The 22507-nt window shown below is 39.1% G+C and overlaps 1 protein-coding gene across 1 annotated transcript; it reads left to right on the top strand.

The window, feature by feature from the left end:
• The first annotated feature begins 845 nt into the window (after positions 1-845).
• On the top strand, positions 846-22383 carry LOC145994661 (uncharacterized). Its single transcript, XM_083130784.1, has 3 exons — positions 846-1036; positions 15843-19192; positions 22123-22383. The coding sequence occupies exons 1-3, from the start codon at positions 910-912 to the stop codon at positions 22138-22140; spliced, it is 3495 nt and encodes a 1164-aa protein (XP_082986910.1). The 5' UTR covers positions 846-909; the 3' UTR covers positions 22141-22383.
• Positions 22384-22507: the final 124 nt, after the last annotated feature.

Genomic DNA, 22507 nt, shown 5'->3' with positions numbered 1-22507 from the left:
TCATTTAGATTTGAATATTTTATAGGACAGGAAGATAGATAATGATTATAAATTACATTTGCAAGCACCATAAAAATATGTCTAAAGCTGAATCATTAAAATTGCATTAATTATGGTTACTATATCTTAGCGAGACCGGTATTTCTTCAACCAACTTTTTAGAGTATGGAGCAGGATACGAAGGTATTCTCGGCAAATTATCCATGACTGTTTCCATTAATTTTCTCTTGCATTCTACCTGCTTTTACGGAATAGATTTTTACACATGCTGCTACGGAGGTTGTAAATAACCTGTTTGGCGGTTTTTTCCAATTCTTGAAAGTCTTGGTTTTTTAGCGTCGCTTTTCTGTCACTTTTGGCTAATTGCGACGATGAAGATGAGTGATGTTATGATGAAATTGATGAAGGGACACCAATAAAAAAAATGCCCAGGCCAAGATTAGAACTCGGGACGCCTGGCGTCGTAGCGGGCTGTGCTAACCACTCCGTCACGGGGGTCAGCGAACAAAGAGAATAATCACAGTTTTGTTCATGATGGACAATATGCTTGGTAATACTTGTGCATTCCACTGTACATCATAAAATCTCTCTTTCCGGACAACAGTCGCTCTAGAATCCGCATTATATCGTGACTCCATCCGCATGATGCTTCTGGTCCATTGTCAATGTTAATCACCGTTCCGTCGTTTGCATAAGACACAGGTGGCTTACAAATATCTATGTCGCAATTCGACCTTTCAAGCCCTGACTCCGGATTAACATACAGTGTCCTCCCTCCCCCTCTTGATATGAACCTTCTGTCACTTCACCCCTCTTTTTTGACCGCAGCATATAAACTTACGGGCACCTTGAAGGAGATCGCCAAGAGAGCACAGAATCCTGTTCTGTGCAGACCGAAACCTCTTCGCGATGAGAGGTCTTTGGGTGTGTTGGGTGGCGGTGCTCTGCCTTTTGGCGGCGAAGTTGCCTCAGGCGTCTTCCCATCATCCCAGAGCAACGGAACCACCAGCTGATGATCTGGAGTATTACGACGAAGGTACGTTGCAACTTTTCACTTGCGTTAGTTCTCATCATGACCATATTTGTTCAACACGTCCAAACCTCTCCTATTAGTTTAGTAGGGTCTCCCCGATGGCGTAGTGGTAGCGTCGTTGCCTTGTAATCAATCAATCACATTAGTTTAGTAAACGTTTGGGATTAATTTTATATAAAAACATTATTACATGGTTTAGCAAGTGACCTACAGATACACACTCGGACATGTTTAATAAATGTGATGCCAAATTCACATTTACACTCCATGAAATCAATTTTTTTATAAGATGGTTCTTCAATTTTCACCTATTTTGATAGATAATACTTATAGTTTAAAAATTAAAGGTTAATAAATAAATATGAAATAAAATAAAACTGCAGTGGACGTTAGATTTAATAAATTATAAATATTCTGTATTTAGATTCACGGTGTTTAGAAAACATTATCATTTAACTATAACTTCGTTCGAATAATATAACAACACAACGACAACAATAGGTAATGCATTTTAATGGTTTTGGATGACTGAAAATCAGGGTTGTTAAAAATCCAGGAACTCATAAATTCTATTGGGTTCTATTGGGTTCCGCAATAGAACCGGAAACTTTTTTCTCGCAGAATTTAAATTCGGACCAAGTTGCGTATTGTTTCGTTTCAAAACGGAACTTGGACCAGATTTAAATTGATCCGAAAAAAAGGTTCCTGGGCCGTATTTAAATTAATCAGGAAAAAAGGTTGCTGGTCCGAATTTATATACCTGCAGATAAAAAGGATCTTTACGGTACAAAACCCGAGTACGCTTGCTGATTATCTCTCCTTGGCACGGAATTGAATTTATTTAAAATTCCTGAACGCTTAACAACCCTGTTGAAAGCTGAATCCTCCTATTCTTTGCGTAGGCTCCCATATTCCTCGAGTGTTCACTTGTTAAACTTTACCCTCTCCCCTCATTTGTCCAAACTCTACATATTAGCGGAGGTACAAATATTTTCTGATATCTTATATTTTATTGGCTACCACATTTATGGCATCACAACTAAAAGCGTTAAGCCTGACCTACCTAACCTACTCAAGTAGACATTGTTACAACCGGAAGTTTTGTTGTCTTAGCGATGTTGCATGTGCTAGAAGTGAGTTGACTTGAGCTGAACGATGTAGAATTTGTAACAAGGAACGTCCCAGACGTTCAGTATCAACTTGAAAACCTTAATCGTTTTATGCTTCGTGAACAAGCTTACATTTACAATCTAATATATTGTAGTACAGTCATAGACACTTATGGCTTGTAGCAGTGGCGTAGCAGCCGCCCCCGCAACCCCCGAGCTGTAGGGGCCCCGCTATGCTCTCTCTCTGTGATCCTGAAATCTTATATAATCCCAGAAATTCATCAGTTATAGTCGCTTATTTAAAAAATGGATTTGCGAATCGAAGTTGGTTCCCAGTAACATATCATATGACGACGACTGCGATAATAAGAAGTGGTGTGTTTTCTCAGCCAGAGGGGCCCGGGCAACTTGACATTATGGGTCTCCTCCGAAATTCAGAATTATATTACTGGCTCATAGATGGCAATCGATAGGAAAATTCTCTCAACTCCTCATACCTTTATAGCTACGTGGTTTTCGTCATAGTAGTGTAGTGTAGTACAGTAGTGAATCGAGTAGAAAGATTCAGTTGCTCAACCGGTCGGTGCCTTATTGTTACTCAATACCTAAACAAACAAACTTGATAATTTATGAAGTTTTATTATTACCAGTGATATTACGTGATATTTAAAATATAACTTCCCACCAAATATTCTCAAGGGGGCCCCCAAGCCTCAGTACGAGATTGAATTAAGATCTGAGATAAATTTCCCACAACGTTCACACCACACACAGGATGTTGAGCCCAAGGTCAGTAGCCCAAATTCCGCCACGCAGGGTATAGAACGTATAGCTACTGTGATCCAATCCCTCGAATCGGCATTTCATTGAGTGACAAATTTTCAGTGAATAAAGTCCACTCGCTGGTTAATTTTCTATTTCTCAAGACTTGAGTCCGCTGTTATTTCTTCGTAGCAGATTGCAATTGACCTTTAAATGTTAGGTCCCATCGACAATCTAGATGTCCAGTTCAACCCCCGTAACTGAAATTATAAGTTTGCTTGAATATATAACTCACTATAAGTATTACAAGCGTAATGTGAACGGCTTTTACGTTGAATCTTTGTCTGGCATAGCCAGAAGATGGCCTTTTTGGCTCAAGGTGCATCCACCTCTAAGTCCAAAAAAGGGTTGTTACTATCCTTTAAACAATTTCCCCAAACAGTATTTTTTTAAAATATATGTGTATTATATGTAGGGCTAACCTACATTTAAGAAAAACGTTTCGAACAAAACATACAGAGGATCACGAACAAAATAGTGCCTGGGTGAAGCCTCCAACCTCCTTAAAAAACGAATCCAGGCTGTGCCACCACGTTGAAGTAAGAGAAAATAATTATAATTTCTTCATCCTGTTGTTTATCAGAGATTCAGATCACCCTGATTTAGTTTCGACAAACTACTAAACTGATATATAGTCTAAGTCGATGACAAAAAATTAAAAGGAAGGGTTAAAGTTAATCTATTGGGTCTTTCATCATCTCGATGTTTCTTTTTTTACACTGAGGGGGGCCCCAATATTTTACTTGCAGGGGGCCCCCACAGAACTACGCTAAGCCACTGACTTATAGCTAATGCATTGATTTTGAATGCTATCGTTACAGCATATAAATGTCCGTGGCTGTACAAATCTAACTGTTAAAATTATTATGAAGGAAATAATGTAACCCCTAGAAAGGTGAAAATATGTCCATTGTCAGGGATGTTTGGGTCTAGTTCATGGAATCGCTCCTGTTAATTCGCTCTCTGACCCTTCACCTTAGACTTGATAAATAACCACACACAAAAGTAAAATGGGCTAAGTCTGGTGAACGGGGAGGCCAAAGTTGTGGCGAGGCACGACCAATCCATCTACCGAGTGAAGTTCGTCCGCGTCTGTTTATTCGTCATTCCACGAAAACGGTCACAAACAGCGGCCGTTCTTTCGCCTATTGTTAGCATTGTTTCACATCATATACAAGAAAAAAGTATTGCATCCAGTTATCTCTAAAATGTTAGTGACTTTTTAATCACGCTGTAAAAATTACTGATAGATTTATTTTTCTTGTAATGTAAATTGTTGACTCTCGTACCACATGCAAGCGAGCAAATTGGCCTACCCAATTAAATTCTTTCTTTGTTTCTATTTCGCCTATTTTACGTCGCTTGGGTTGATCGCGACGATGAGGAAGAAGGATGAAGTGATGAAATGGGTGATGGGACAAACACAGAGATGTATCCATGCTTTGCTTTGTATCGGATTTGAAGCGAAGACCTCTCGTATTTTAGCACGTTATGCTTCCCACTCCGCCACGGAGGAATCAACACGAATTGTGTCATTGTAGTACCGCAATAAACGTAATTAGAAAGAAAAGCGAGACTAGGTATAGCCAATCCAAGTGGAACCTCTCCTCCCCCAGTTTTGGAACCCAATCGCCGCCACTGGCCAATCCACATCTACAACCTAGAACATTAGGGGCTATAGAGCTTCCCAACCTTAAAAGTCAGTATGGAAGTAATGGAGTACTTCCCTCTCTCTCTAATACATGAGTTTTGCCAATAGCTCTGTCCTCTACCACCACTGCGTTGCCAGATGTTATAAAATTTACAAAATGTAAAATCATAAATTTCAAACAGTGAAATCATTGTCTTGTAGAGATTTTTATGCTCTATTTAATGACGGCATTATATAACCTGTCATAAATTAATGTGATCTGAAATTTCTATAATTATGCAATTTAGCAAAACGCTTAATTTTCTTGTAGTAAATACTTCAAAAGCCATAAATAGGAAACCGCTTGAACAACTTCCCCAGTTTTTTTTCTATGGGATCTATGGTGTTTGTAGATATGATATTATTCGCCTGAGTGAAATAATTTGCTTACGAGGAGACTTATATATATATATATATATATATATATATATATATATATATATATATATATATACATTGTATATTTTGTATAAATCATGAGACCGTAACACGAGAAAGTTGGTTAGCGAGAAACTTTTCGGTTTATCGCGATACACGTGCAGACCAAGTGAGAAAAGTGTTGACCATTGTTTGAAGTTATTTTTAGAATACATTGTTACTCCACAGTACCTTTATTTATTGCACAATCGTAGTTTGTTTACGCGGGCTGTTTCGCGTATCAAATTCATTGCGCGCCACCGAGGTTACAATTCAGTTGCAGGCAGGTGGCCGGTTCGTAGGAAGTGCAGTGTGCTGTGTGATAATTGTGGATTGCATGTAAGTTACATGTTTCGTTTAATGATGGATAGAGAAGCAAGCTGGAAAAAGACGCAGTATTGGTAAACTTTGAGGTAAAGAACGCATAATAGTTATGCGCGTGCTAAATCATTTTTTAAGTCAATGAATATCAGCAAGGCGGTTAAGACAACGGCTGATGTTACGGAGTGTTCTGAACGTCTTATATACAGAATACGAAAGGAAGAAACCGAAGGTCCTCTCAGAACACCGGCAAAAATGAAGTAGAAAAGAATGGGGAAACAGAATAATGCCAGAACGAGAAAATACGATGGAACCGGGTCCATCAAGAGAAACAGAAGATGTTTTGGAGGATGTAACGTCATTACCAGACTAGGACAGTAGTTACGCTTAAAGGTACGCGAGCACACCTTATTACTTTATTTTCTTTAAAAATATCTCTTAATGTTTGTTTTTGCATTTATTTAATTCTGTTTATGTAAAGGATATAGCATTCAACGAAATAAATAACAATAGTTGCGAGTATTACACATATAATTCAAATGTAAAATAATAAGTAGTTACGTCGAAATATAAACATTTACATGCAAATCTTGAGGTAACTTTCGTTTTTCCCAAAATACATCAAATACATAGATTTAAAAGATTTCCTATACGATATTAAGGAAATAAATTTGTCGGAATCATTAGTGATTAACAGCGACTCCATACGCCTCCGTTTGTTGATCTGGCAACGCCGCGCTCCATTTAACCCATATTGACTTTAAGGTTGAGACGCTCTATAGACTTACAGCATAAGTTTGAACCAGAACTGTCTCTTAAAAAGTCTACGCCTACACAGCTTGTTTGTATTCTTTGTATATCAACAATCCGTAACCGTGTGTGTCTGTGCTCTGATGGAATGATGACGCCAGAGCGTAAACAAGGATAGCAATTATTCCTCGCAAAGAAAACTTTGAAATTAAACAAACTTGTTAATTTTCCCAAATACACATTTTGCGTGCGTTAGTTAGAGATAAAATTATTGTGGATATTCTCGTCATTAAAAAAAAAACAAAAAAACACAATCGCCTATATATTAAAAAAGTATATATTTTATTACATTCTCTCTCTCTCTCCCTCTCCTGTTCGAAATGGAGTCACTCAAGACTTGATAGTAATAATGGAAGAATTAATAACAAATTCTATCCTACAGCCGCCGCTGGGAAATTAAATTTTAGACAAAAAAGAACCTATTCCATTTAGTAGTAATGGATATTACGTGGGTGAGTTATCCCAGAAAAAAAAATTGTGTAAAATTATCACATGCTATACTTTTATTAACTAATACATTACATTTCACCAGATTATTATGCCCCTCCCCTCTTCTGATTCTATACGATCAAGAGGGGTAACGACATTAGTTGCATTTGGTAAGAACATTTTTTCCCCTGAAAAAAAATTGAAACAGAATAATCGAGTTCATTTCGAAGACAAAAGCCATACTAGACCTAGTTAATCCCAATGTTCGTAGCTAATTCTCTTGCCTTATCCGTAATCGTGCGCTAATGTGATCGTACGCACCTGTTCCCCATATCCACCACCCCGCTACGCTCCAGATTCCTAATTAGCTAGGGGGAAACTCCCCCCTCACCCCTTTTCGCAGAGAATATCTCCAGCCTTCGAGATTGTGTCGAAAACTTCTAACATGCTCCTGGTCAGGGTCTAATAAGCTTGATAACCTTCGAAGCAGGTCTTCCCGGTTGCCTCTACTCATATCTGAATGTTGAGCAGGTCCTGTGCAGTGTTTCCAGCTGCAAATACATGAAAGTTCCTACATTTGGTTATAAATTACAAATGTTGTATTTATGTGCATGCACTCGCTTGCTTCTTTTCCATTTCGGTTTGGTCGATTTATTGTCGATTAGGTTAACCACGACAAGGGAAAGGGGGAAAATGCTGTTCTAACGTCGTTAATGTCAATATGATCAAGGCGAAGGTGGAATTACCAATGGTGCTTTCAATTGACCTCCTTGTTTTGACGGTAACGCAGCATCAGAACTGTTGATTTCCATTGGGGCATTCACAAGGTGTGACTGAAGACGCTCGTGAATGGCCAGGGAAGGATGTGAACCTGCGATCTGCCAAATTCGAATCCATCGCCATAAACACTCATATAAATTGTTCCCATATTTCCCATTTTAACCCAATTGTGCCTTAATTTTTTTCTACAATAATTTTGAGTTGATTTTATGATATTAGTTTGGGAAGAGGTGAAGCATGTACATTCTTTTGTCAAAATATATTTTACATTGCTCTTTGTGCAATAAATAACATTCCTAGGAAGTTAGGAATGTTATTTAGGACATTAGGAACATGAATACTGTGCTAAAATGTATTCTAATATGATTTGAAGTCTATTTTTTATATTGTCCGGTGCATTTGAACAACATACATATTATTATGTCAAAATTCAATTTTTATTTCCTTTGATAAGTATATCAGACATTACGAAAATTCATAGTACGTCTGACTTTCAATAAAAAATCGTTGCAATCTGTAACGTGTTATGTGGATATCGTAAAATGAGTGGAAAGCGCGAAATGTCGTGGCAAAACTATCCACGTAACAAGCACAATAAATTTAGTTTTTAGAAGTATTTTGCTCTCTGCTGAGAACTACTTCTACGCCTTCGTCATGACAATCTAAGCAATTCTTAGAATCAAACATTATGGAAATAGTATATTTCAACTAAATTGCACATCGTATTTTAATGTTAGAGACAGTTTACTATTACATACTAGTAAAATTGTAATTAAAGATCAAGAAACACTTTACCTCTACTACTAACTACAGCTAATCTAAACGCTTCCAATTTGATTTGGTGAAATTATATCAACTTGTGAAAGTTCAACAATTTTATTTGGACTAGTAGTCTCAAGCATAACAATAACAGTTATCACCCAGCTAAATAACACATTCAACGATCTCCATCTTATCGTCGGACAACAAATTGTACAAATCTAAATTCAACTGTACGTGCAACAATAGCATTACTCTTCCATAGATAATATTGAATTTATATTTACATTATTATTATTATTATTGTTATTAGTGGTGGTTTTGTAATATTACGAACAAGATGCTCCTTAAGTTAAAGGATTGAGAGAAGTTAATAACAGGAAGGCTCTTTTGGGGGGGGGTATTTTTACTTTGCTTTATTTACGCCGTCGTTATTTGGTCGAAATATGGTTAACCGCGACAAAAGTTTAATATTATCAGTTCATGACTTCTTAGTTCGTTACACGTCATACAAAGGTTCGTATCTCGCTATCGATGCATTAATTATGTTCAACACAATTCATTATGAACTTGTTTTACGCACGCACGGTATCACTTAATTCATGAAAATAGCAACTGGGCTAATAGGGAAACACAAATTTACACAGTATATGTGGGCACTTACGATACTTATTACGGTATCGTCTAAATATACAATTAATCACTTCATGCAAGTACTGTCGTCCTACTGCCTTTAGATTAACAACTTGTTATTATCAGTTCACGACACACTTTATTGAAAGACGTACGTATTTTCAACTACACAGTCTCGGAAGAGAATAAGGTCAAATTCACTTGCGTCAAAAATACGCGTGGAATTCGATAGCTTCTAACGTGTTAGATCCAGCAGACAATCCTTTCTTGGTACCAATGCACAATATAGACATAACCACGAAAATGACGAGTACTATACAAACTTGGGAACGACTTAAGATGACCGGACTGCTCTCCGATTTTCTTCATATTTGCTACACTCACTAATGGAGGCCTCCTAATCAAAATGTGAAGTTAAAAGTTGTCGGAAACGTCTAGAAATTGCAAAATAAACGAAAATAGGGCGTTAGTTTTCAGAATGGAAACCGTCGATTTTCGCGAATTTTTTTGTTTCACAAGGAAATATATATATATTCCTGATACTACCATGACACCAAATTTTAACTATGTTTGCCTAACCTAACCGAAACTAACCTAACCCACACGTGAATGGTTCGTGGGGCTAGCGCGAATGGTTCGTGGGGCTAGCGTCAATGATTCGCAATTATTTTGCACAATTTCTAGATCCTGATACTACTACGACACCAAATTTTAACTATGTTTGCCTAACCTAACCACACGTCAGTGGTTCGTGGGGCTAGCGCCAATGGTTCGTGAGACTAACGTCAATGGTTCGCAATAATTTTGCAATTTCTAGTTTCTAGACGTTTCCGACAAATTTTAACTTCAGATTCGTCATTAGCATACGTGTTAGATCCAGACATTCTCAATTAGTAAGTATGTCAAATATGAAGAAAATCGGAGAGGGGTCTGTTCATCTTAAGTCATACCCAAACTTGTGCATTACCGCACTATGCGTAAATGTCGATGTGTTCTTTCCATTTTGCCCAACATTGCCCAATCGTATCGGAGTTCGTACAGGAAGACGTGCGAGGCGCATGACGTATTACTCAAGTCATGTCTGGCCGGGTTGTGCCAAGAAGCACTTCCGTATCTGGTTGCAAGCGAGTGTTGAAAGACGACTGCTGATTCCGGCTTTTGCGGAAGCAGAGCAGCAAGACTGAGAGAGCCACCTGGTAGGGTGTGCGCGGAATTAATTAAATAAAATAATAATAAAGGCGCAAACGTTCAGTGGCGGAGAGAAAGACGTAGTTGTGACGATTTCTTGCGAATAACTTTTTACCAAATTACTTACATATGTTATTTTTTCTCGCAAGAATCCGTCACAAATCCTCTATGTTGAACATGCTCAATAAAGATAATATTTTTGTCACAATTTTTCTGAGGATCATTCAAGCCATGGTGGTCCAGTCAGCAGGGTGTCTTGGCTGTAACGAGGAAGACCTGGGTACGATTTCCAGGGTGGGTGTTTTCCGATGCTGTCATTGGTTACGCAGTTTGACGGTAGCATATTAAATTTGTTATCGTTTTTTAACAGAAAATCTATTATTCTCTGCACGATGAGAGAATCGAGCCAGGCATTTTGCCTCCAGACGTGAGAGTTCCCAAGTGCAAATACTCCTGATTTTTCCCAGTCCTAAATGTCACCACATCCTGCTGTCAGCATACACCCTTCGCTCGCAGACCAGGGAGAGGCAGAGAATGGCATTCATTTACTAACTGGGTTACGGGTTCGAATCCCACTCGGGCTTGGTTGTTTGTGAATGTCCATTCATCATTTTCATCATTTCATCACTCATCCCCATCTTCGTAAATTAGCCAAGAGACACAAAACGCGAAGTAAAATAAACTAAATCAATCAATCATTTACTAACTGTTAGCTTTGCACCCAGAACTGTTGCAATGTACACAAGTTTGGCAATGTAGCACACCACAAGAATTTCCCGTCACCACTCCAGCTGGACCAACCTGACTGGTCAAGGATTCGGGTGTCCCACCCAGCTCTCCTGTGCCGAAGTGGAGAATAATGGCTACCGTGACAGCATATAAACATGATACCAAATGCCATTTTTCAGGGTTCGTAGCGTCGAAACAAGGACTCGACGAGCAACACATTACCGAGAAACGTTGTTCGTCTTGATATCATGGAACACCCTGTACTCTTTTATAGTTAGTAGAAAGTATCTATCGGTTACTTGGAGAATGTGCTACCATCTATAATACATAGCATAGCCAGAATCTTTACTTGTAAATAGAATTGAATCCGGGAAACCTTGGTATCAAGGTAACGTGATTAACATTTGATATCTGTTAGCATCGACGGCTTGTTTGCACACACCTTTCACGGTGTTTTGAGTACAACTACATAATTTCAGTTACTTTATCCTCTGCGCCCAACCTTTCAGTATAATTAGAAAATTTTCAAGCGTAGGTTTTACGCTCTGTTTATGCCGGTCCCGCTGTTTGTTTGATGTAATTCTTGAAGTACCGTGTGTGGTACATCGTATGCACTGAGTGGACACTGATACCAACAAAACGTACGCTCCGTTGGGAAGCGATGTCGCTGAGTTTCCACCGGGGGGAAGGAGGGAATACAGCTGACATTAATCGTAAATTCTCTGCATTGCCATTAAATTAATCGACAACTGCGAGTAAATATGATCCACTGCAACTATCACATCCTATTCAATTATCCATTCGCGAGGCTTTCGACAACAAAACGCAACATAAGCTGGCGAAATATCCATTCAGCTCCAACAGGCTTCCATCCGCTCTGCTCTTTTTTTCCCCCTTGGTACATTTTCCACTTCCGGAAAGCAACTGGGAGCTGTATAAATGACAATCTACCGCCACCAATCAGCGTTGATGAAATGGATACCCAAGTGCTACATGAAGCGAAAACGGATGTGTATGTTTTGTAGAGTAAGTTTGATTTGCTTTGCGTTGCATATTTGCGCAGCTATGTTAGCCGGGAATGATTCATAGGCACAAAAACCTTTTGCTAAAAGCGTGCACTAGAATTTGCGTTATTGATACACGGTAGTATTTAATTTGCAAAAATTGTATTGAACTAATAAGGTGTAAGGGAAAAGAAACAGTAATACGAAAACAGGCACATGTTGATGTGTTGACGTAATTGTGTGTGTGTGTTTTTTTTGTTGTTTTTTTATTTGAAATAGTAATACATATACGTATTGCCATACCCCACCATCAGGTGGACTAAAGTATTTGTGTTGGATATATATATGTGTGTGTTTCCACCTGAATTAATCACTTTAAAAGGGTTTGAGTGAGCAAGGCACGTTCTATCTTCCACAATACCTCAAGGGAGCGCATTATACAGGGTAATTATAAATTATTCATCGGATTTGAAAGGACTGCATTAAAAAATATATAACATATGAATGATACATGAAAATAAACAGAAACTGTCCAAGTTTCGGACATACTTTCACAAATGTTCAATGTGGCTTCCTTTCGTCACACGACACACATCTATGCCATAGTCCAGTTCGACCCACCCACACACGTGCTCTAGCATATCCCTACTAATTGTCGTAAGTGCAGCTGTAATGCGCTCCTGCACCTCCACCAAAGTTGTTGGTAGTGGTGGCACGTACACTGTGTCTTTCACACGGCCCCAAAGGAAAAAAGTCACAAACCGTTAGGTGGGGAGATCTAGGAGGCCATGGGAAAAGCGATAAGTCATCTTGAGCACATTGCCCAATCCAACGGCGTGGGAGTTCTTCGTTCAGGTAGCGACGCACTTCAGTTTGCCAATGGGGCGGTGCCCCATCAAGTTGGAATACGAAGTTATCGTAATCCTCTTTCACTTGTGGAACCAACCACAACTGCAGCATATCGAGGAATAACATACCTGTCACAGTGTTCACTGCGAAGAAAAAGGGACCGTACACCTTTGATTTAGACACTGAAACAAACACATTCACTTTTGGGGAATCTCGTTCATGTTGCACTGTAGCATGTGGTTGTTCAGTACCCCAGATACGAACATTATGGCGATTAACCTTTCCACTCAGATGGAATGTCGCCTCGTCACTATACATCAGAATCTCAAGCAAACCATCGTCCTCCATAGCGTCCTGCATGGAATTACAAAATTCATATCGTTTGACGAGGTCGTCCAGTTGTAAAATTTGCAATAACTGTATGCGGTATGGTTTCAGTCGCAATCGATTTCGCAAAATCTTCCAGGCAGTTGGCTCAAGTTCCCGATAATATATATGTACAGGAAATTTCATTGAGATTGCTTAAATATTACAAAAACTACAGCAAATTCTCAATGCTTATTTACTTCACACCCACCCTGTATAGTGGGGCTAAGTGAGGAAAGAAATTTGGGGAAGTTTAAAGATATACCGTCAACCGTGACTACTTTGACACACAAAGGGAGGGGGGAGGTGCCAAGGTTACCCTTGGTTTGGAGCTACTTTGACACCCAAGGAAGGTTCCATTAAACAAGCATTGTGAAACGTTGGAGTCAATGTAGCCAGGGCGAAATCAGAATCGAAGCCAATTTCTGTCACTCGGCTCGCCAAAATGGTTTGGGGGCTCAAAGACCCCAAAGTGATAAATTAGTTACATAGATGGGAGTGTTTTCAAGTGTTCAAGTGTTAAAGAATCTATAACCAAGAAAATAGGAATTTGGTAGATTAATTGGGGTTATTTTAGTTCGCTCTTCTGCCACTTTTGGCTAATCGCAAGGATGAAGATGAGTGATGATATTATGAAACTGGTGAAGAGGCATTCTCAGAAAACACAAAGAACCTGAGACCCCTGGCGGCGAACTTGGAACTTCGTAAAGTTCTGATTTGCAGCCATGGAGCATATCGAGGACACACGGCAAATTCAGTCCCAACTTGTTTTTCGTTTGATTTCCTCAGTGTACCTAGCCAAAGTTTGCAACCCTGTGTTTGAAGCTGGTGGGGGCCATTCCAGGGCGAGGGCCGGAGTGCTTTCGCTAATACAACCGCTAACGAGCGGTCGCAGCAAAAGTTTGCAGAGGGAGTTTTCTGCTGCAAAGTTCCCTGGGACAGAAATTATTTCAATGCGTGGCATTCACGAAACCAGAGAAATGAAAATGTGTCTGCTGTGAATTTAGTGAACCAAGTTGCTACTGAGAAAGATTGCCGAGACGGAAAGTAGCACAAAAAAGAAAGCTGTTTAGAAAACCGTAATGCGTAATGAAGGTCGTTTCATCTGCCTGGTTCACATGCATCAGCCATTCAAGACCAGTGAGTCGACGTTTGGTTGCATACTTTATATTTATGATTTATTTGTTTGTTTACTTGTATTTTTCTCTATTCTCATTTGTATTTCTTGTATTTTTACTGGGTTTTTGAAACTCTGTATAGGAATGGTACACAGACCAAGACAAGAACGAGACTTGTCGAGACGAGACCAAGAAAAAGACCTGTAAAATGTATACAAGACGAGACTTAGTGCCCATGACTCTAGGTCTCGCTCGAGTCGAGACTGTACAGTCACGAATACTTCTGAGTTGTTACAACCCTATTGACATCCAATGGGGGCATTACTATCCAGAAGTCTGAAGCAGATCAATTATAATTTATTATTTATAAATAAATTAGATAAATTTTTAAATGTAATTCTAAAGTATGTAGTTTATTCATTGATGAAGTTAATGAGCTCCTCAAAATACTCTCAACATTAATTTCTTCCCTCTTGAACTGTGTGGGAAACAGTGAAACGTCATCATATTAGGTTACGTATAAAATTCTCATTTTCGAGGTGTCAAATACGAAAATGTTAACCTTATCTACCACGGGAAAGTAAACTGTCCTTGCCCCCCTCCCCAGTTTTGGAACCCAATCGCCGCCACTTGTTCGTAAGGATTTGTTTCGGCTTTAATATCACTCATATATTCTTATCCAGTGTGCAACCTATGAGAGTACTTTTGCTAATTGAGATCGGACTTATTTTACCAATTTGAATCAAAACTAGAATAAAGGAAGAATACTGGATACAAATGTTATATATATGAGAGGGAGCTGAAATATTCTCGTCCTGACCCTCTTTTCAAAATATATTTGTAATTTGACTTAGTCGCTGTAAAGAGTGTCATGCCATACGGAAATATCCTAATTTGAAGTATCATTTGTTTTAAGTCACTGAAGGAACCATGGGGGAAAATAATGTGGAAAGTTTTTTTTTTCCTAGACAATGTTCCCTCACATAGGCCGGAAATACACTGTCTGTTTTGAAGGATTTGGGGTTTCAGTGCACAGATCATCCAACCTACTCACCAGATCTTGATCAATCTGACTATTACCTTTTCCTAACCTCATAAGACACTGAAAGGACAGACATTTGGCAAGACTTCAGAGGTAATAGCACGAGCAGAGCAGCTTTTTCAGACCATATAAAAAAATATATATATTTTTCGAGGGGTTAAAGAAACTTGAGACACGAAATGCCAAGTGTATTCTACTTGGGGTGACAACAGCAGAAAAGTTTCTTTATGGTTCTAGGTCATTTCTTTCTTGTACAGGCCGAGAAATTTTCAGCTGCCCCTCGTGTGTGTGTGGGGGGGGGTCCCCAGAAGAATCAGGCCAACATTTAGGTCTGCCATATTAATCTTGTGCCCAAGGACGACAAAATTGCCCTAAGTTTAAGCTAAACAACCTGATCTTAGATTGCAATATATTTGAGAAATATTTTAATAACTAGACTTAATTTTTTACCAAAATGCAAATGGCACAAGAAAGATTTAGGGTGAGTCGAAAGTATCCACTGAAAATATAAATGTTGCTAGCTTAATGTGTATTAAGACAACATGCACCTTTAAGAAAGAAGTACTCAACAAAAGTTAGTGTAATAAAATACTGTTGTAAAGTTAATAAGCATTTTATTTTTAACGACCGTTTAACGTATAATAAATATATACATATGCATATAAATTCTTTGTCTAGTGGTTCAATTAACAAATTACAAGAAACTGTTTGATATTTCTTATTCTTTCATATTGTACTTTCAGAATATGACGCAGATTCTGAGAAGACTTTGAGGGACACTAGTTCTACGCTCGACAAAGCCAAGGATTTCCCGATATCATCGCTAGCTGGCGTAAATAACAAGATGGTTGCTTCCAAGTCTAAGACAAAAACAAAAAAGAAACCTCTCACCCCTTTCAACCCGCTCTACCCAATTTTGTCTGAAATGCAGCCTAGCTTCGTTAACCCTCTTCTTCCGTATGTGTTATCAGGTCCTCTCGTTGATCCTCAATTATACGTCGACAAGAAGTCTGAGTTATTGACTAATTTGTTTACCGGTCTTCAAACTCGTGCCATTTTGCCAGAAACCAAAACTAGCAGCATTAGCACCAAACCCACTAAAACACCATATGTTCCCCCAGCTGGATTCTGGATACCTGATTCCGTGCCAAGCCCTACATATTTTACTGATAAAAAGACAGATTTTCTGAAAGGTCTTTTCAGTCACCTAGCCACCGCTCCTCCGCCCACAGAAGGTGAGGATGAAATTAATAAGCGCTCAATGGGTGGTCCTCCCTTTGGCGGTCCTATGGGAAAGCCATTTGGTGGTCCTATGGGAAAGCCATTTGGCGGTCCTATGGGAAAGCCATTTGGCGATCCTTTTGCCAAACCTTTCGGTGGTCCGTTTGCGACACCTTTCGGAGGGCCTTTCTCCAGTTCCTTTGGAACTCCTTTCGGTACTTACCCCCAGAAAAGAGCTCTTGGTCCATTTGGAATGGGAGGTCCATTTGGCATAGGTGGACCTTTTGGTATAGGCGGGCCATTTGCTTTTGGCGGTCCATTTGGTATGGGTCCACCTGGTAAGCCATTAATTGGACCTTTAGGTAAACCAATTTATGGTCCCTTCACTCCATTTATGTTCAATTCTGTCACCAATCCATCTACAACCGACGCCGAGGAAACCGGGAAACGGTCCATGATGAAGGGAGGACCATTTGGAGGACCTTTTGCCAAACCATTTGGACCACCTTTCGCTCAACCGTTCGGAGGACCCTTTGGAGCCCCTTCTGCAAACCCTTACGGCGCTTCTTTTGGATCGTATCCTCAAAAAAAGTCTCTTGGCCCATTTGGATTTGGTGGCCCGTTTGCTTTCGGTGGACCATTCGGTATGGGAGCCCAGATTGGTAAACCTTTCGTTGGTCCTTTAGGTAAACCAATATTTGGTCCTCTCACTCCTTACTTCTTCGGTGCTGCTACCGATACCCTGCAGGCATCCACAACCAACGAAGAAGAAACAGAAAAACGAGCACTTGGTGGTCCACCATTCGGAGGGCCTTTTGCCAAACCTTTCGGAGGACCTTTTGCCAAACCATTCGGGGGACCTTTCGCTAAACCTTTCGGTGGACCTTTTGGTGGATCTTTCGGTGGACCTGTCGGTAATCCATTCGGTTCTCCCTTTAGTACGTATCCTCAAAAAAGAGCTCTTGGTCCATTCGGCATTGGTGGTCCATTTGGTGTCGGTGGTCCTTTTGGGATGGGTGGACCATTTGCAGCTGGTATTCCTCCCATGGGTGGTCCATTTGCTAAGCCTGTCGTCGGCCCCTTTGGTCCCATGACTAAACCAATTTTTGGTCCTTTTACTCCTTTTGCTTTTGGCGGCGTTCCAACCACGAAAACTACACCTACTGAAGCGCCAAAGGTTCTACCCACAATAGACCCAAAAGTGTTCATCGATAAGAAAACCGAATTCCTAAATCAGCTATTCAATGCCATAGCTTCAAGTAAGAAAGTTCCAGATGAGGAGGATGCTGGAGACAGCATCGACAACAAACGATCGCTAGGACCATTAGCTGGTTTAGTTTTGCCGCCTGATTACTGGATACCGCCTATTGCACAGCAAGCGATTGCATCGAAAGCTGCAATTTCTCCTCAATCAAAGCCCACTCCAGATTCTTCCGATTCATCTGTTGATACGTACATTGTACCACCTGATTCTTTAGTGGTGGGTGCTCCTGTGGATCCTTCAGTTTTCATCGGGAAAAAGATGAAATTGTTAAATGATCTTTTCAGCGCATTGGGTGCTCCATCTTCAAATGTTGCCACTAGATCAGTGACTGCAGAAAGCAACAAAGAATCCCCCACGAAAACATCTATTGTTCCCCCAGATTTCTGGGCTCCTGCAGGTGTTGCCGATTCAGGTGCTTACATTCAGAAAGTTAATGAGTATCTCGACAAGTTATTTTCGACGTTAAACATTACGCCAACGCCTGCAGGTGCTAGTCCTTCTAAGAAGTTAGAAAGGCGCAGCACTCAGGAAAACGAAACGACAGAGGAAAACGAAACGACAAAAGAAAACGAAACGACAACGGAAAACAATGACTACTTGTCTAAACTCTTCAAATCTTTGTCCAGTAGAGAAATTTATTCTAGGGCAGTTTCCGAAAACGACGGTACCGCTCAGGCTTCGCAGTCGCTATCAGACGTCGTGTCCTCTGCAGTTACTGCTAAGGATAAAGTTGTTGGAACTATCCTATCAGAATTGTCCAGCTTGAAAAATACGATGGTTGACACTCTTCAGGAGGCGCTAACTAAGCAGGCATCAGCAGCTGCTGAAGCAGCTAAGCAGACATCAATGTTTCCCTTCACAAAACCTGTGATCGGTCCCATGGGACCAGCGAGTCCTTTTGCTAAGCCCATCTTCGGTCCTTTTGGGCCTGGTGGACCCTTTGGTCCTCCTCTACCTCCAACACCGAAACCCACGCCAGACCCTTTGGAGCCATACCAAGCTAGGCTCAATGTCCTGAACCAAGTTTTCGACATGCTTACCGACCTTGAGAAGGACGTTACCGAAGCAGTGAACAAAGCATCATCCTCTGCTCAAGAATCTGGCACCGAGTCCACCACGACTCAACCCACACTCACCACCACGGAGGAATCACTCATCGACACCATCAAAACTACTATTCACAAGATATCTAACGCCACAAGGAAAAACTCCTCGTCGGATGAAAGCGAGAACGCTGATCCTCAAATTGCTGACATATTTGGACAAAAGTTGATCAGAGCTCTGCTGAGCACCAAGCCAACCACCACACCTAAGACTACAAAACTGGGCTCGCCGTTTCTGTACGATCCTTCTTTCTGGATTCCATCTGCACCATATGGATTTCCTGTAGGGCCAGGATTCTACATTGGACAGACGAAGGCATACCTAAAGAGCTTAGCTAATGCGATGTCAACTACTGAAGGTCCTGACACCCCCCAGAACCTGCGCAGTGTCAAACTGGCTGTCCATCAAGGGTACCAGAGCTTGCCACCAGGTTCGGAAGAAACTCTGGAGGCAGGTGGAGGAAGAACTCCAGAGGAACATGAAGGAGGAGGCCTGAAGTTAAACGTAAGTATTCATGTGTGTGTCTGAATATCAATAAATGCAAGATAAGACTTTTCTTTAAGTTATCTTTTTCTATTCTTTAAACACCGTGCCTTGGAAATGTGAATTATTATTTGACGTATCTTAGGTTGTCTAGATAAAAGTAAATATTCATTACTGCATTTGATACTTTATGAGATTTGCTTAGGATGTTCATTACATTAGTCATTTTTTATCTACTTGTCCGAGGAGCAACATTATTCTCTAAATCCATTTTCAAAATATCTTTAATAATTGTTTTATTATTTCTCTCTCCACACTCCGTGATTATACTACTTGACAGACTTGACAAAATATCCTAGTATAACTTTCAAAATAAGATTTTTAAAAACGTGTGTCTATTCATTTCATTTCTTTGTGGATCTTGTCTACTTTCTCTTTTCGTTCTTATTAATTATTTTGGAGGCTTTAATCATTATTAACCATAGTTGTTGCCATTGTTATGTTAATTGCGACGACAAAAATAAATGATAAATTAATAAGAGAATAAATATATTCCTCTCACTGTAATCAAACTAAATACTAACTCGTTAGGCAAGGATAATATGTATAGGTCGGATTGTTCTCACGGAATATGCAATATAACAAGTGTGAAATATAAAAATAATTAGTAGAGGAAAGTGAAGTATATGATTAATCAATAAAAAAATTTAATTGGTTTCTGTGAATGGCAGGACACTAAAAACGTGCATTAAAGGTGTGATGTACATCCCTACATACCACCTCTACCGAAGGACACAAAGTATCTCAGTTATCTTCACTGCTCAGGAGAATATTTCTTTTGCAATACCATTAACCTTATTACTTTCTAATTTGCGTCGTCATTCGTCTTTGTAAGTGGTGAGGTTAGAGATACGCAACATGTAGATGCAAACACCAGGAAGGCACTGGTACACTTGCCTGTTTTGTACGCTCCCTTTGTTGGCCCGTACCCAGGGGGGGCAAGGGGGACATGCCCCTCCCCCCTCGAGCCATGAAATATTTTGATGCAAACATAAAACATAACATGGATTTTTAATATTTTGCAAGAATTTAGATTTTCTTCTTGTATAAATGAATGGGTTGTTTGTCTCCAGAAGTCTGCAGTCTACTATATTTAGTAATTTTGGTTTTATAGCCATTTAGGCAAAGCTACTAAATGTTCCAATTTGGTCGAGACAGTTCACCATATTTACTCCCTGTTTTGACTTTTTTTCGAACTGCAGTCTTGATGAGAAAATATCCTCTTTTTGTGGTTAATTCACATTTAGACATCTTCTTAATTATAAGGATAATTCCATAGCGTTAGTGGCCACATTCAGGGTACAAATTCCCATGGTGGAATTCTCTTCCACCTTGCCACCAACAATCTTGTTCTATTCAAATTTTCCCCCAATAAAATTTTCCGAGGGTAAGAGTTTGTGTTACAACAACAAAGATAAGCAATTAGTTTGGACTTCAAAGATACTTTACTAATAATAACATCATAAATACATACAAAGAAGGAATAACAAAGAATGATGTCAGCCTGTGTGTGAATGTTGCATACATCTCTTGTTCTCTCTCTCTCTCTCTCTCTCTCTCTCTCTCTCATTCGGGCTAGTAACAACATGGGGTATAAACGTACTTCTACAGTCATAGATAAGATTCTAAAATTATAATAAATTGGACTACTAAGAAATGGAACCCTAGCTGCGAAGGTGGTTGTCATTGTCACCCTAGGCCCCTGGAACGTAGAAATTAGACCGACCTGTACCTGTCATTTCTCCTCCACTTCTCACCTCCTTTCATCGGGGAATAAAACATAGCATTTACATGTTAATTTAATAGGAAACTAATGTCTTCTTAATGTTTCTCATAATTTAAAATTATATATATATATATATATATATATATATATATATATATATATATATATATATATATATATATATATAAACACTTACGTGAGTGAGTATCGTTAAAAAGTCCTATATACGACGTTTCGCAGAGTTGCGCTCCGCTTCTTCAGTTAACTGTTATCAGCATGTAAAATACTTCGTCATGTTAAAAAGCAATCTAGGATTGGATAAAAAGGATTGGATTAAAAGCGTAAAATTACATGACAGTTAAAAACTATAGATGACTTGGTAATGCCAAAGGTGGAGTTGAATTCCCATACTACCCAAACGGCTGAGTGAACGCAAGTTTTATAGCCATCTATAGTTTTTTAACTGTCATGTAATTTTATATGTCGTATATAGGACTTTTTAACGATACTCACTCACGTAAGTGTTTATATATACATATATACATATATATATATATATATATATATATATATATAGTGAGTAAACGCACAATCCCAATATGTGTGCTAGTTTATAAATGTAGCAAATTAATTTGTTTATAAATATAAATAAATTAATTATATTAATTATTTAATAATTGACATATATATGAAAACTCAATATGCTGATTCAGAAGGAACTAGATATTCTCGTTCTCAGCCACAGTGGAGATGAACATGATAGCCCTCCATCTGCCTTTAAATCTCCAGGAACCGATTGGTGATAAGCTGGATGAACTTTAGAACTGCTTATACATACGGGGACAGAAAAATTACTACGCACCCTGGAAATAAAATGAAATAAAAGTTCTCCATTAAACGTTGCACGAAGAAATATTGAGAACTATAAGTAAATTTTGAAGCATAAAGTTCGACTTAAATTTCACACCGATGCATGTTTTCAACATCAGAAGCCTCATCACATAAGATTGTATCATTGACTTCATAACCCTAAGTTAAACTTAGGAGATATTTCAAAGTACCACGGTTCAGTTTGTGAATCAAGTATGAATCATTTTCTTCACATGTGCTGACCAAAATATAGTGTAGTCAGTTCATACTTACATAAATGTAATTATCTTTTCAGATCCGAGTGCCTCAGTAAACGAATCCATCCATACGAATTCGTGGAGCCACATCTATTTGCTAATTTATCTGTGTCCAGTACAGCAAGCTTGACAATAATGAAATTTATGGCCAGCATGACTTCCATAATGGAGCCACAGATGGTGACATGCGAAAACAGCTGAGACTGATTACATTGTATCTCAATATGTATTTTACATTTCGGAAGTTTCATCTTTTAAATGATGATTTCTGTAATAAATTTCCTTTTCTTTTTGTACAACCTGAATTTACTTTTGTAAAATTTGTATTTCACAGAAAGAACTAAGCCTCTTGAACACGCGTTTTGTAATAAGACCTTTTTTCAAAGACTATATACAAACTGTCTGGGATTTAGTGTACCAGCC

Source organism: Lepisma saccharinum, chromosome 11 (assembly GCF_977018435.1).
Source record: "Lepisma saccharinum chromosome 11, izLepSacc3.1, whole genome shotgun sequence".
Taxonomy (NCBI): domain Eukaryota; kingdom Metazoa; phylum Arthropoda; class Insecta; order Zygentoma; family Lepismatidae; genus Lepisma; species Lepisma saccharinum.
This window is presented reverse-complemented; position numbering and strand designations above follow the sequence as displayed.

Coding starts and splice junctions, on each gene's coding strand:
- LOC145994661 (XM_083130784.1), top strand. CDS start 910: ATGAGAGGTCTTTGGGTGTGTTGGGTGGCGGTGCTCTGCCTTTTGGCG. Junction 1,037..15,842: donor TCTGGAGTATTACGACGAAG/GTACGTTGCAAC, acceptor TTGTACTTTCAG/AATATGACGCAGATTCTGAG.